The sequence below is a fragment of the Hippoglossus hippoglossus genome, chromosome 15, assembly GCF_009819705.1.
Source record: "Hippoglossus hippoglossus isolate fHipHip1 chromosome 15, fHipHip1.pri, whole genome shotgun sequence".
NCBI classification, from domain to species: Eukaryota; Metazoa; Chordata; class Actinopteri; order Pleuronectiformes; family Pleuronectidae; genus Hippoglossus; species Hippoglossus hippoglossus.
In genome coordinates this window covers 179605-196077 of record NC_047165.1, presented here as the reverse complement: position 1 = coordinate 196077, position 16473 = coordinate 179605, and the positions used below count along the sequence as shown (strand labels likewise).

The 16473-nt window shown below is 44.5% G+C and overlaps 1 protein-coding gene across 3 annotated transcripts; it reads right to left on the bottom strand.

The window, feature by feature from the left end:
• Positions 1-654: 654 nt before the first annotated feature.
• Positions 655-16230, bottom strand: tjap1 (tight junction associated protein 1 (peripheral)). Of its 3 annotated transcripts, XM_034609122.1 has the most exons (11): positions 15951-16230; positions 12766-12871; positions 9039-9206; positions 7474-7502; positions 7218-7379; positions 6478-6544; positions 5690-5719; positions 4346-4453; positions 3378-3461; positions 2581-3267; positions 1254-2358 (listed from the first exon to the last, which is right to left on the bottom strand). In XM_034609122.1, the coding sequence occupies exons 3-11, from the start codon at positions 9156-9158 to the stop codon at positions 1711-1713; spliced, it is 1935 nt and encodes a 644-aa protein (XP_034465013.1). In that variant the 5' UTR covers positions 9159-9206; positions 12766-12871; positions 15951-16230; the 3' UTR covers positions 1254-1710. The 3 variants fall into 3 exon arrangements, with proteins under 3 accessions (XP_034465015.1, XP_034465013.1, XP_034465014.1); XM_034609124.1 differs by lacking the exon at positions 5690-5719 and having other exon boundaries at positions 655-2358; positions 15951-16229; XM_034609123.1 differs by lacking the exons at positions 12766-12871; positions 15951-16230 and adding an exon at positions 9305-9724 and having other exon boundaries at positions 1629-2358; positions 9039-9260.
• Positions 16231-16473: the final 243 nt, after the last annotated feature.

Sequence of the window (16473 nt, the reverse complement as noted above, 5' to 3'; positions counted from 1 at the left end):
CTCTCTCTCACTCACTCACTCACTCACTCACTCACTCACTCACTCACTCACTCACTCACTCACTCACTCACTCACTCACTCACTCACTCACTCACTCACTCACTCACTCACTCACTCACTCACTCACTCACTCACTCACTCACTCACTCACTCACTCACACACACACACACACACACACACACACACACACACACACACACACACACACACACACACACACACACACACACACACACACACACACACACACACACACACACACACACACACACACACCTTGTTTGCTGTTCACAAACTTTTGGCCATGTATCGTATATATTGTACGCAGATGACCATTCACAAAAGTACAAAATGTGTCCAATAGTATTTGGACAGCAGAGGAACATTTCCATGATTATGTGATCAAATTAAACTACCTGGCCAAAAGTATGTGGACACGCAGTTTAAAAACAATATAATAATAAAAATGCGTCTGTTTAAATTTTTTGAATATTTTCTTTAGGGCTGTCAACAACAGTGAAACACAGAGTTCCTCTGGTCTCAGCTGCTTCAGGATCAGAGCAGAAGCTGGTTTGTACCGAGCTGGAGTTTCTGTGTCCTCCTCCACTCGGCTTCACTGGAACTAATACACACTCATCACTAGTTCTCAGGACCTGATCAGCACAGGAAGTCACTGAGTGTTGGTTTGATTCCAGTTTATCAGACTCATTGAAACATCATGAAAATGACTCGTCAACAGTTTCAGTCCAACACGAGACGCTCAGTCAGGACTCAGTGTTAGAATGAGCGACACGCAGACACGATCCGACTCCATCGACTCAGAACCAAACACACGACCGGACGTTCGTCACCTGAATCCTCCCAATAAAACATGAACTGTGAACCTGAACCAGTTCATCTGCATGAACTGAACTGGGAACTCGTTCTTTTTATCCCTAACCCTGTTTCTGCAGATGGGCTCGGATTCAGATTTCACATTCACATTCAATTGTGTAAAGTTTGTTGGATTTAAAAAGAAAAGAAAAAAGTTTTATTCAACCATCCTATATTTGCTAAAAAAGAGCAAAGGCTAAGAAGCCCCGATTGTTTAGGATAAAGGTTCTTTGAGTTTGATTAAAATAAATGTTCTAAATCACATCATCCTATGTTTGCTCAGAGGCAAAGAGACAGCCAAGTTTAATTAAGGTGTGTTATGTTTTAGTTTGATTTTACTTTATTTTTCAATCTTAATAACTATCATTTGGACTTGTCAGCAATAAAAAAACTAAAGTTAAGTGTATATATCCACCTTCTGTCGTTTATCTTTCTGTTCCCACAATATACAGAGAAAAATGGGGATTTTTCAGGCATTTAGAAATGGTGATTAATCAGATTAATCACAGCTACCCTGGGATTAATCAGATTAATAATTGTAATGGTTTGAAAGCCCTAATTTTCTTACATTCTGGTGTAAAAGTGTTGTTGCTATAACTAAATTAGTTTGCTGTCCACATACTTTTGGCTAGTTGGTTGAAAGGTATACAGACATGTGATGACCATGTGTTTAAAAACTGATCAGGCTACATACATGACCAAAAGTATGTGGACAATGTTTCACACGCACACACACCGCAGCATTGCATGGCTATATCCTGGATGACCCTTATGACAGGCAGGTCAGTTGCCATGGAGACAGACATCAGCTTAGGGAGAACAGGGGCGAGCGAGGGTCAGTCCAGCAGTGTGCCTTGCTCCTGGGCTCGAGTCAGGCTGTCTTTGCGGTGCAGGTGGTGGACGCCCATCCTCTTCGGACTCTTCTGTGGCCGGTGCGAGGGGCCGGTGCTGGCAAGGGTGGGGTCGTACTCCAGAACGCGGGGCGAGATGACAGGCAGGTCATGGGGGAGGACGTCTCTCTCCTCGGCCGAGCTCTCCTCCTCCTCTAGCTCTTTCCTGTGGGCATTGACGGGGCTGGACGCCACGGTGACCGCAGTGTCCCCGCTGCCACCGTCATCCTCCAGGTTCATCAGCAGCCTCTCTCCCTCCTCCACCGAGCCGTCCCCCCCATACCGCCCCCTCCTGCCAGGCCGCGGCTCGGTGTCGGTGTCGGTGTCGAGGCTGGAGCCGCGGCTTGGCGTCCAGCTCCTCGCCGATGATCCTTCCTCGCCATCTGAGTATGCCGTCCTGTGGTGGTCAAAGGAGGCCCCACCCCCTCCCGCCTGACTCCTCCTCTGCAGCTCCTTAGCCATCTGACTGCTGAACGACGTACGGTGGACCAGAGAGTTGTCGCACGTCGGCGCCATCTTCTCCACAAACATCCTCTGCCAGTTGGACAGAAGATCCTCCTCCGAGCTGCCAGAGCTCGCCATCACGCTGAGCGCCTGGGGGGGGGATTATTGTTAATTACATTCTGACTGTTAGACATTCGATCAAATGGTCGAATTTTTACATTGGAAATTGTTTGTCTGCAGTTACCATGACAACAAGGACTTACAGGAAGTAAATGAACGTTGAACACGATCAGCTGATCTGGTCCAACAGGTGCATGATGACATCACAGATCAATAAAAACAACAATGAAGGTGGGCGGGGCTTCAGCGTACCTGTGGTGGGCTGCTGAAGGGGCTAGACTGGCTGGATAGAGGCTCGCTGGCGACATCCCGCTGTGAAGGTGGCGTGTGCTGGTTGGCTCCACCCCCCCCAGCCAAGGACGAGGAAGGGGCTGGGCTGCTGGGGGCCAAACGCTCGTCATCGTTTTGGACGAGGCTCAGGGAGATGGCCTGCCTTGTGGCGTAGGTGCAGTTGGGAAGTGGCGAGTTTTTGGGAATCTTTACTTTATCATCTGAGGTGAACTCGATGACCTTGCGGCCGGGGTACAGGGGGTGGGGGTGTGGCGGCACCGGGTAAGGGTTCAGCTTCTCGAAAGACGGAGCCCCGCCTCCCTCCTCACCCCCCAACTGCCCGTCCAGACTGCTCTGACTGCGACAGGACCCGTTGTGCTGCAACGCTTCCTGAGCAGCGCCGTTGTCCCGGCCCCGTCCCTCGGCCCCAACGGGGCCCGTCATGTCCACATGCACAAAGACGTCCTCAGCAACGGGTCGCCCGCAGCTGCTTGATTGGGCAGAATTCAGGACTAGTGGCTCGGGTTTCTCCAGGACCCGGGCGATGACGGAGGTCGGCACGACGTCGGCGGGCGTCAAACTGAGCGTGTCCGGGTCCTGGGGGCCCGAGGCCCCCCCCGACAGAGTCTTCATGTGTTTGTTCAACATGTCCTGAAGCTCAGAGGGCAGCTGAGGACGGACACACACGGACGGACGGACACACACACACACACAATTTGATCAGTTATTGATGACGAGCAGTGACATTGTCATTTCTCTGATGACATCAAGTGACTTACATCAGCGAACTTGTGGTTCCTGAAATGCGACTTGTTGCACTTGAGCAGCTGAACGGCCAAATTACAGTCGTGTCGATATCGCTCCTGAGGAGAGAGACACTGACTACATTACCCATCAGCCTCGGCTCGACACATCGTCTATCAATCAGTCCTGAAGGTTTGGTTTTGATTATTGGTTGTGACACAGTGAAACAACAGCTGGTTCAAACTGCAGAGAAGAAATAAACATATAAACAAGACTTTTACCCCTTTTCCACCAAAGGGAACAGAGTCCTGGTTCAGAGCTGCTTCAACCTTCAAACCTTTTTAGAACCAGTTTGCTTTTCTATCATTACATCTTTATATACGTGACTGTCTACGTCTCAACTGTACAAATGAACCCTTTTTATATTTGATATTAAATTATATTCATTCATTCATTGAACGCTGGCTCTCTTCTCTCTCACGCTCACACACTGACTCAGCGTCTGTGACTCGCTACAGTTTAAACGTTTGTTTGAAATGGCGCCACAATACCAACACTGATCATCACATAATATATCGATACTTTTCTTACATAAATTAAATCTTTCTTCAGAACTGCACATTCATTCTTTTGTTCGCCCCCTGACTCCACTCGCTCGCTTCCTCTTTCTCTCGTGCTGACAACCACACACACACGAGCAAACTCAGACTGAGTAAAAACATCATATTTTGGTCTTCATGTTCGTGTTTTGCACACAGAGCGGTGAAGTGACATCCGGTTACAAGTGATCACAACAAAGCTGTGGTTGGTCTTGTTGGTCACGATAACTCCGCCCCCAGCCTCTGATGTAGGCGGTTCTTACTTCTTGACCAGCAAGGCTCTGACCTGACCCTGGAACCGCCTTGGTGGAAAAGGCCCCTTTGAGACGGGAATGCTATACTCAATGCTAAATCTAAATCAAAATAAGGAATCAAATAAAAAGTGTTAATGAAGTGAGTCTCACGTTGAGCTCCTCCAGTCGGTCGATTGTGTTCTTGGCGTCCAGCAGTTTGTTGGTGAGCTCCACAATCTCCTGGTCCATCGTCTTTTTGTCCCTCTCCACCTTCCGCAGCTGTGAAGAGAGGGGCAGAGACATTACATTAGTGCATCGGCTGTCAATCACAGCAGACAACCAATCAAGAGGGTGAAGTGAGGGAAGGCGGGCCTTTAGCAGAAAGACGACATTCAGATGATGTGGGAATTAAAAAAAATGAACTGGTTAGAATCCACGTCGACACCATTTTTGAAGTTTCTTTTGTTTCACAAGTTGTATATTTTATTTAAACTTAAAACGTGGACTTCACCATCTAAATAACTTTAAATATCATTATTATCATTAGACTTTATATCGTATATAACATTTAAGTTATTATTGTTATTATATACATATCTATGGCATTAGATTTTATATTATATATAACATTAGGCATTATATATAACAATCAAGTACAATCTGTAAATTATTTGAAGATTTTCGACGAAAAACCAACGAGATGAGACAGAAGCCGTTTGAACATCAAGTCGATGTTTTTTCATTTAAAAAAAACTTGAAAATGTTTGTAATATAAGACCATAAAGATATATAAAGATATAAGAGAGAGTAGACAGAAATATAGCTGCAAGTGGAAATGAGCGGGTTCCAGCCTTAATGCTCACTAGGAGGAAGCAGCTCAATATCATTAGGAGGATTTATATTTAAATATATCTAATATATGCTTTATACTGAATTTGGTGTTGATTGACAAATTAGGAAAAAATCCATCATGGTGGACTGTTATGGTCTTATTATTTTTTTGGTAGAGCACCATTGGCTGGACTTGTGTGAAATTTTATGTCAATTGGACTTATAATGTGAGGGGCGTGGCCTGTGATTTTTTTTTTCAATGCTTGATTACAGCGCCACCATGTGGCCAACTGAGGTCATGCTTCAGAGAAAGTTAATGCACATTAAGTTATTGGTAAGTTTCGTGTTTCTAGCTCATTCCAGCCCACGGGAATTTGAGCCGAGGCGGCAGTCACCAAATAAAAATAATAACAAACCAGAGCAAAACCATAGGGTTCTGGCCCTTCGGCAATTACATAAAAAATATTTTGGGGAATAATTTAGAAATATATAGAGAATAATGTGACTGATGGAAGCACCACATCTTTCCTTCATTGGTACAAACTGTACGTTTTTTATAAGATATTAAAATATTATTGGAGCATTAACGGTCACATGACGTCAGTTTGTTTCCTGACTTCATGTTCAAACTTCTTCAGACTGAAAAAATAAAAGTCAGGATGAAGATGATGAATGAAACCCAACTGCATGAACCCATGTCTGACTGACGGCAGCCTGATGAAGGTGAAAAAGATGATGAAGATGAGTCAGTCCATCACAGAGCAGCGTGAGAAAAGAAGAGAAGATGAAAAACGACATCAGACAAACAGGAAGTGGATGTAAAGGTTTGATGTCAGGTGTTTGACAGAAAAGTTGTTTATAACATCAGTTATGAAATATCGTATATATTTAACAACAAATGTTTCATTAAGTTAGTTTTAATATAATTATTTTTACTTTTAAAAGCTTTTCATTATTTGAATTATCTGAATAAGGAAGTTAAAAAGTAATTAGATTTGACTTTATTTTATCTCACTGATTACAGTGACCTCTAACCTCCTGCTTTGTTTCCCATGGCAACCGCCCCCTGATAAGTCAAATCAATTTTTACACAGCTAATCAATACACAGCATCACAGTGTGTTCATGTAGTTATTGATCTGTGATTGGCTGATAGTGACTAATTAGAACCACACACACACAAATACAAACAACCACAACCATACACCCAAGTAAATTTGAGACCCACTCAAGTAAATTTGAGACCCACTCAGGAGGTTGTGGACCAATCAGGAGGTTCATTACTGTCTAAATACTAATATGAATAAATATCTTATAACCATGAGTAAACATCAACAGTACTATGAATATCAATGTAAAAACATTAATGTTATCATGAATAAATCCAGAGAATCAAACAGACACACACTGGTTTGACTCTTTACTGAAAATCACAGTTGATCAGATCAAAGGTCACATGAAGAAGGGAACTACCAGAGCGTGAAGCTTCTCCTCCAGGTCCTGATTGGTTCTCTGAGACGCTGTGTAGCTGTTCTGGAGTCTGCACTCAGAGAGAGATAGAGAAATGTGTTATCACATCTGCAAACTCGCTTCTTTTTCTGTCAGTGAACGCATCACTGTTCACCGAGTCTGTACGACTGTCAATGAACGCATCACTGTTCGGACTGAAAGTCTCCTCATCAGCCTCGAACATCTAGTTATTATACCCTATATGGACAAAGGTAGTCCATTCTAGTTCAGTGATGGGGTTGAGCTCAGGGCTCTGTGGGGCCAGTCCAGCTCTTCCACACCAAACTCACCCAGCCGAGCCTTAATGGACCCGAGCAGAGTCCTGGAACACTTCCACAAACTGTTCCACAAAGTTGGAAGCTCAGAATTGCCCAAAATGTCCTGGTCAGCTGAAGCAATAAGATTTAACTTCACTGGAACTCAGGGTCCAACCAATGGGACTGAATCAAACACCTGAATTCAATGATTAAGAGGTGTGTCCCAATACTTTTGTCCATAAAGTGTATATCGTCCACCTGCCCCTTACTCTGAATTCACCCCTCAGTCGAGGCACTATACAAATAAAATTGAACTGAGCCTGTACAACTGTCAGTGAACAAATGAGGTGGTGACTTCCTGTGAAACGGCCAATGACAGATCAGCTCCACTCTCTCGCTTCTTTTATCTGCCAATCAGACCACTTGTCACTACTAGAATCTTCTCACCTGCGGAACTTGTCCCTCATCTTATCCAAGTCGTCTCTGGTCCGGCTTAGCTCCGCCTCCATGTAATGACGGTTGCCATCAAACTCCGCCTCCATGGCCTCCATCTTGTGGGTGGAGAGAGAAAGGCGGTGCCGCAGGTCCTCATTCTGCTGTTGGAGGATTCTGGGTAATGGGAGGAGGGGGTGAGGGGGCCGATGATTGATGAATCGGTAGATTATTGATTTGACTGTGATATGTTGTATGTAATGAGACTGACCTGATCCTGTCAGCATCTGTTAACGCCTCCTGAAACACAACAACATCAGTTATATTCACTAACGGCAAATAATCCATTATCAAACTGAAGTTTCACTGTTCACTGAATTTATACCGATAACATTATTGATTATTGGCTCAGAATCACATGACCAACATGTGACACTGTCGGTGGCGGGAGGTCAATAAACAACGTCATGGAGACGACAGTTTCCTGTCTCATTGATCTGTGTCGATGTTCAGTTCCCAGCATGCAGCAGGGCTTCACTGAGCAGAAACATCAATATAACTCTCTCTCTCTCTCTCTCTCTCTCTCTCTCTCTCTCTCTCTCTCTCTCTCTCTCTCTCTCTCTCTCTCTCTCTCTCTCTCTCTCTCTCTCTCTCTCTCTCTGGAAGGAGATGAATATGAAGGAGGGTGAGGATGAGGAGGTGAGGACGTACCTTGATGCGGGACAGCAGTGACAGATTAGAGAAAGGATGTTTGTTTTCCTGAACTTTCATTTTTATCCCTCTATTCACGCCCAACACTTCTTCCTTAGGCCCCGCCTCCTCTGGGATGTCACATTGCTGCTGTGGGGTCTCCTGCCGTGCCCCCTCCCCCTGCAGGGGCTGGTACCAGCTACTGGGATGCTGCACTGCCGCCACCCAGTCGTCCCAGCGCCTCATGCGGTCAGCGGAGGAACCCTCCATCCGCTGTTTCCTGTGGGCAGGGCGGCGGCTTTGATGTCTGTGCTGAGGAGCGGGGCTAACTGGCTCTATGGAGGGGGACTTACCCAACAGGGTGAGGTGGGCGGGGCTTAGGACTTGACAGGTGATTTCATCCAGAAAGTTGGAGAACCGAACTTTTTCTTCCAAAACCTGCTTCTTCCAGTTCCAGTTGGTCATAGATGGCAAGGGCGGGGCCGAGGACCGCCGTGGGGCTGACACGCGCTGTGCCGCACGGTCCAGTGAGCGCGTTGGCGGGTGTGGGACAGCGCTGCCCTGCACATGACTATCATCCAGCAGCTCCACTGACTTTGATTTCCTGATGATATCGTAGGTGTGTTCCACGTCCAGAGAGGTCGGCTGCTTCAAGATGCCCTTCGGAGGGACGAAAGTCTGTCTCTGGATTCGACAGTGATGCTCTCTTCTGGCGCCACTGGTGGGGGTGTGTTTCCAGGCAGGGCTTCGATGTGCTGGCAAACTCTGGTTGCCGATGACTGCGAAGAGACTTGCTGCATGGTGAAGACTGGAGGTTCGGCACAGGCCCGACATGTTAAGAGGACTCTGGCGAGGACTTGACATGCTGTGAGGACTTGTTGGATGCCGCTCAGATGCCGTAACGCCCATCGCTGTGCTTCGGATCCTGTTGGGGCGGCAGGTGTGGCTTCTGAAGAGCGATGGTGAGGGTATGCAGAGCTCAAGACTGGACAAACTAGAGACTTCTGGCTCGCTGTCCGAGAACGGGAGCGGTGACGTTTGGACAGCATGCAGCGGCCCAGCGCTTCGTGGCCGTTTAGCAGTAGCAGTAAAGTGGGTAAGGTGCTGAAAAGGGGGTGGGGGTGTGTTTATAGCGTGTAGGTTTACCTGATTGATGTCGGGCTGCGGCACAGGTGGGGGTGGAGCGACGGGCATGGTATGGCGGGTCTCGCGGTGCTGTGGTGGAGCCTTACGATACGGCTTCCTGGCAGGGGCTGCGCTCGTCATCCTGGATCCTGCTTCTTAGTTTCTTTACTTCCTGTTGATTTGTCAGTCCTGTCAGGAGAAGAAGAGATGAGGTAGAAACGCAGACTCCGCCAATCAACCGCCGACAGCCTGCCAATCACTCTTGAACCGCCTGCCAATCACCCACTAACCGCCTGCCAACCGCTCGCAACCAGACCTCATCCTCAACTGACTCTGACACGACCGTCACTCTCTCTCTCTGCAGATCAATGCTCGGTCACCCCTCATCAGCATCAACCAGGCCTCAGGCATGTGTGTGCGATGGAGTGCAAATGTGTGTTTGTGAGGATCAAGCTGGAGATTCACCTGCACTGTGAGGACATCCCTGCAACGCTGGTAAAAAGTCAGTCATCACACACACAAAACATCCCCAAAGTACATCAATACTATAATGTGTGTGTCAGTGTGTGTGTGTGTTTGTCTTTCTATAGTTATGAGGCATATTTTGGTTCTAGATCATCATTGTGAGGATATTTTGTCTGGTCCTCACAAAGTCCAAGGGTTGTTTGAGGGTTAAGACTTGATTTTAGGGCTAGAATAAGACTTAAGTTAAGGTTAGGGTTAGGGGCTAGGGAATGCAGTATGTCAATGAGTGTCCTCACAACTATAGAAAGGAAAGAAACTATAGAAAGTGTGTGTGTGTGTCTGGCTGTCTGTCTGTGTGTGTGTGTCCTCAGGCATCTCATTGATCTCAGTGTGTTTCCAGAACAGGAAGTACAGCTGCATTGATCTGAATGATGCTAACATTAGCCTGTTAATGACAGAACACAGTGTTAGCAGCTAACGTGCTACATGTCAGAGGAGCTGTGAGGAGGAGGAGACGTTGAGATGCCGCGTCACGTCCAAAAGACCCAATAAGAGACACTCGCTTGGGGCTCAACGGGAAGGATATTAAAGTGTGTCCCTGTGTCCATTGGGTGGCGCTGGAGAATGCTTGCCAATTATGTCTGCATGATATTAGTAAAACATGCGATAACTTTGTTAAATATCGCGATGACGATATGAGGATAAATAAACATAAACAAGTCTTTCTGCTTTGGGCTCACAGCTCCACCAAGTCAGGGGCCGATACCAGGGACACGTGCACAGCTTAATAGAATTATAACTACGAGTCTATAGAATTATAACTATGAGTCTATATCAATCAAATTTTTTTATTCTTGAAGCCCATATTTACAAATCACAATTTGTCTCATAGTGCTTTAACAAGGTGTTATTTATATTTATACCGACCCCCAGAAGTCTGGATTATTTGAACAGAATAATGAAGTCTGTGTCTTTGCTTCTGCTTTTGCATCTGTTTGTTGTACTTAATATTTATTATTTGATTAACTTTTTGGCATCTTATTTTGAAAGGTGCTTTATAAATAAACTTCCTCCAGATTCATATTTTCTTACTTCATTCATGCTGATGGATTTTAATGTTTACTATTGTGATTTTTTAAAATTAAACACTGTTTTAAAACACAACTTTGTGCGTCTGTTTATACATAAACTTTGTATGTCTACGTTTTTATATAAATGTTGTCAGCTTGTTGGTTTTGCTTCCCGTTAAATTATGTTATTGATTTATTTAACAAAGAAAAACCTAAGACTGAGCTGCTGATTATTTCATCAGCGATGACCAGCTGAAGATCATTGTTCATTATTCAGCCCTGAGGTTGGATGTTGGTTAGTGAAATGCAAGTTGGGAGTCGTAGTCGACTTCTTCAAATTTTATGTCGTCAAGGTTAGTGACACAAACACCGAACATGAGAAACATGAAGCTCAGCGAAACATACATTTCAAACATCCTCACACGTCAAAGACGACACAGAGGAAACACGCTTCACATGGTTACATGTCTTTTAACCTCCAGTGAATCTTTCCATGAAATATGACGAAATTATTAGAAGTTGATAATTGAGAGAAGCAGGTCGGTAAAATAATAACTATAATAATTGTTATCATAATAGATATTATGACGACTAGAATAATAATTACAATAATAGTTATAATATAAATATAATAATAACTATATGTGACGACCCCCTCCAGCCTCACCTGGACACTAGGTGTCCTTTAGCTTTATTCCTCTGAGCTGTAGGTGGAGGTGACGCCCTCGCTGAATTCACGCCTCGCCCTCTGTGCGGGGAGGTTGACTCTCCCCGACTCCCAACAGCAGCATGACTTTTCTTTTGTTTGCTTTCCACATACACACTTCACTCAGCCATACATGTTTTACATGACTGACCTACACAAAGATACACGTTCTATTGCAAGCAAAGAACATGCATTTTGTTTTAAACCAGACCATGAAAATTTCATGCAAATGGAATAATTGCGACAGGAGAGGTACTTCCTGTTAACAGTAGGTGGGCACTAATAAAAAGTATGAAAACATGTTATTTATTGTTGCTAGTGGGTGGAGCTATAACTTTAAGTGAATATTGACATGTTCAGTATCAGGCTCTTATCAAACATGTAACATTTGAGCATTTCATTTGTAAATCGCAAAGCAATGAAATTCACCAAAACGCAACAGAGAAACCGATTGATTAAAAATCATGAATTTTAGATAGAATGATCATCAAGGTCTTAAGAATTTGAGGTGGATGTGATCAACCTGATAAAATAAAATAAAAATGAAACATGTCCAACTGAATATTGGCATTAAGATGTCTTTAGAACAGAACATGTGAAATTTATGAAGGATTCAATCATTTTAATGCGAGTTAGAGCAAATAATTGTTTTAATGGCTAAACGTTGAAATTTGCCATGACAAACCGTTTTTGACATTTTCTCTTTTCTTTTTCGGTTCCCTCTCTTTGTGTCCTCTTTTGGTCTTTTGTTATTTCACCATGATTCAGTTTTCTATTATTTAAATGTCGTCACTTCTTTCCTACATTTTTGTTCTCCTCCTCCTTCCTTTCCTCTTTCTGTCCTTTCTCACCACATTCTTTCAACATTCTCCTTTTTTCTGTCGTTTCTTTGTTCATGTCTTTCTGTATATTTCCTTCTTCATTCCATCCTGTCCTCCACCCATCCCCTGCTTCTCTCAGTCTGAACTCCACACTTTGTGTTTCAGTCGGTCTAGTCGTGTCGGAGGTTTGTCGTGTTGTCTCATTGGTCTGTCAGGTGGTTTTTCAGGATGTGACATCATGACTTCAGTGTTTTTACGTAAACTGCGAAGTCTGATTCATCCACAAAACAAAACACCTGAAACACACACAAGCCGCAGCTGTGCAAACATGGCTGTGATTCATGGAATAAAGTCACTGAGGAAACATGTGTTCTGTGGAAATTTAAAGACACATCAACCCAGTCACGCATTAATCAGTTGCCATGGTTACAGGGCGGTCGTTAGGGGTTAATACACATGCAGCCCCCTGAAAATTAAACAGATAAACCAGAGAAGAAGGGAGGAGGATCACCTGTCGTTTCTTCAGGTGTCTCAACTCTCAATAACTAAAAGCTATTAAAACTGCTGAGGTCAGAGTTCAAACAGGAAGAGAACACGACATCATCTCCACAGTGATGTTTTTACAAACAGACAGAAAAGATCCAAGGCCACTGAGTCAATGAATGAAAGAATGAATAGATGCTCACCTTGTACATCAGTACACTATGCTCTCCATCCTCTCTGCTGTGCCCTCTCACATTCAGTCCATTTCCTCCTCCTCTTTCTCCCGTGGGCATGTGAACCTCAGACCACCTGAAACACAAGATGGAGGGATGGAAAAACACGAGTCAATACCAGCTGCCAGTCAGACAGAAAACAGAGACGTGACGAGAAAGAAAATACAGACTGAAAGTCAAAACGGGCTGAGATACCTACGATTACAGGCTAAAACATAATAAATGTTAAAAGCTAAAAATGCAATGTTTACTTGAAGTGTACATGAGTTTACAGGAAGCGCACGTGTTTACAGGAAGTCTACAGGCAATTACAGGAAGTGTACACGTGTTTACAGGAAGTGAACACGCGTTTACAGGAAGTGTACATGTGTTTACAGGAAGTGTACATGCGTTTACAGGAAGTGCACATGTGTTTACAGGAAGTGTACATGTGTTTACAGGAAGTGTACATGTGTTTACAGGAAGTGTACATGCATTTACAGGAAGTGTACATGTGTTTACAGGAAGTGTACATGTGTTTACAGGAAGTGTACATGCGTTTACAGGAAGTGTACATGCGTTTGTATGCTGGGAAATCCACCGGCTGAAGAGAAAGACTCCAGAACAGGACCACACACACACCTGACCCATCAGCTGATCAGATACTGATCACTGATCAGTTCAGCTGCTGCTCTGAATCACAGTGTTATTGTGCTGTTGTGTTGCTTGTTTTGTTTTTTTTCTCACACAAACATCACAAATGATCTGCACCGATCGATCGACAACATCATTGATGATCAGGTGAACATTCGTCTCAACGTCCATCCTCACTCAGCTCAACGTTCTCATGTTGTCGCCGTGACGGAGATACGGAGGCCTGAGCTTCGTCAGTCACCATGGAAACAAGGGCCTCTCCACTGTCATCCAACTTTTAAACAGTTGTATGTTTTGTGATGAACAAGCTTTACTGAAATAAATCCCAGTCTCTTATATTGTCCAATCATGAAGCTCCACACACACAACCTAACAATGACTGTAGCTGTGTCATAATTCAGGGCAACAGAGGCTCCACCTGAGCTCTGTACTACGAAGCAGGATTTGTGTTTAACAGGGTAACTTCAGGTTTAAAGAGTTTTCATTCCACGAAGCTCGTTCACTTAAAATCAACATTGTAACTTATGCTGAGCAGCTGACCTGCTCCAGGTTAAGTTGGAGATAAGAGATCAAACAGTATAAAGCTCCGCCCACTGACCAATCCCTTCCTTTGAACCATGACATCATGTTCTTAGAGGATCTGTGGAGCTGGTGTGGATCGTTAGAGTCTCTGAGGAGAACCAGGGTCTTCAGAGACCCACAAGATTCTTTGAGCTCCTCTGATGCAGTGTTGTGCCAGTTCACACTTAAAACAAACTAGTTCACGTTCATTTGTTCAGATTTTTATTGGGATGATTTCAGTGACAAACTTACGGTCATGTGTTTAGTTATTAATCGATGGTGTCAGATCTTGTCTGCGTGTCGCTCCGCTCACTTTAACACTGAGTCCTGACGTCACGTCTCGTGTTGTACTGAGCACAACATGTTGACCAGTCATTTTTCATGATGTCAGAGAGAGCAGTGAGGAGGAGGACACAGAAACTCCACCTGGGTACAAACCACTGTTTCCACTGTTAACCCTAACCCCGCCACACTGATACAGTAAAGACTAAAGATGCAGCTCACAAGTCTAAACTGAATGAAGTCAAATCAATGTGGAGATCACTGACCACTGTTATAAACTGACTGTTGGAGTCTTTATTTTGCAAATGACACTTGTCAATCAATCAATCAATCAAATTTTATTTGTATAGCCCATATTCACAAATCACAATTTGTCTCATAGGGCTTTAACATGGTGTGACACCCTCTGCCCTTAACCCTCAACAAGAGTCAGGAAAAACTACTAAAAAACCCTTTAACAGGTAAAGAAGGTAGAAACCTCAGAGACACATGTGAGGATCCGTCTCCCAGGACGGACACAAGTGAACAGATGTCACGTGTAAAGGAGAACATCAAGATAAAGGTTTTAGCAGCATTGATGAGGGTAAACATTTTGAAGCATAACTGAAGGTCAGTGAATTGGTGGATTAATGTCATTAATGGTCGAGTGTCTGAGGAGAAATACTATGTATCGAGCAGTCCTGCTGCAATCATAGTCATGATCCGATCATCATGACTATCATGACTTGTAATAACAGTCACAGTCTCAAATACTGATTAAAGCACAAACCATGAGGCTAGTGAAGATGCACAGCTCTAGTCACAGTGATGAAAAATAAATCATGTATAGAAATAAAATTCTTTGATGCAACGATAATTGTTTCATAAACAAATCACAGACCTCTGAATCGGATTGAATCGAATCCTGAGATGCTGAGAGATTCTCACCCCTAGTTTACACCACAGGGATGTTGTGCTGCTGTGTCATGTGGAAGCAGTTTTACACACGTTTTCTTTAAGGTTTTAAATGTTCACACACTTTAACGACACAGCCTCACTTGTCGATTCACTGAGGAGAGCGAGAGATAGAGCGCAACGGACAACTGATCAATAACTGACGGATCAATAACTAGCGGATCAATAACTAGCTGATCAATAACTAGCGGATCAATAACTAGCGGATCAATGACTGACCAATAACTAACTGATCAATGACTAACTGGTCAATAACTGACGGATCAATAACTAGCGGATCAATGACTGACCAATAACTAACTGGTCAATAACTGACAGATCAATAACTAGCTGATCAATGACTAACTGGTCAATAACTGACGGATCAATAACTAGCGGATCAATAACTAGCTGATCAATAACTAGCGGATCAATAACTAGCTGATCAATGACTAGCTAATCAATAACTGACTGACCAATATGTTTGTGTATTCAATGCAAGTGAGCTCTCACCCTCAGGCTGCTGCCCTCAGTAATGTCTGACAGGCTCGCTCACACACACACACACACACACACACACACACACACACACACACACACACACACACACACACACACACACACACACACACACACACACACACACACACACACACACACACACACACACACACACACACACACACACACACACACACACACACACAGGGTGTGACGGTGGCCCAGTTCACCGAACAACAGCTCACCTGCAGTTAGCTCGGCTCGGCTCGGCTCGGCTAATCTCCACCAGCACCCGGAGACGACAGGAAAGTTTACCCGGAGCTCCGGCGGCAGGGAGGGAGGAGGCCGGGCAGCAGCGATCACATCCGGTCGCAGATGATCCGGGGGACGAGGCGACGGGAGCGGGCGGCGGCCGGAGAAGCAGCGGCCGGACACGCTGCGGTTTGCGGGATGAGAAGCGCTCAGAACCGGGAGGAGAAAGTTGATCTGCGGCTCCGCTCAGCTGTCGCCATCTTCACCCGCGGGGCATGACGGGTAATCCTCAGGAACGTCCTGCGTGCTGACGTCACACACCTTCCTCTCAGGAGTCAGGTGGAAACATGGCGGAAAACATCCGTATATATATATATGACTATATATTTATATATGATTAAAATCAAATATAAAACATAACGGAACAACATTATCAACGGTAGTGGTCAGTAGGTGGCGTCACTATGTCCTTAGTTCATGATTTTTTATCCAGAAGTTTTACTTTGTATTTATAAA

Excerpts from the sequence above, each read along its gene's own strand:
- tjap1 (XM_034609122.1), bottom strand. The coding sequence starts at position 9,158 with ATGACGAGCGCAGCCCCTGCCAGGAAGCCGTATCGTAAGGCTCCACCA. Across the intron at positions 7,503-9,038 it reads CGCAGCCCGACATCAATCAG|GAGGCGTTAACAGATGCTGA; the intron begins GTAAACCTACAC and ends GTTGTGTTTCAG. Across the intron at positions 7,380-7,473 it reads ACAGATGCTGACAGGATCAG|AATCCTCCAACAGCAGAATG; the intron begins GTCAGTCTCATT and ends CCCATTACCCAG.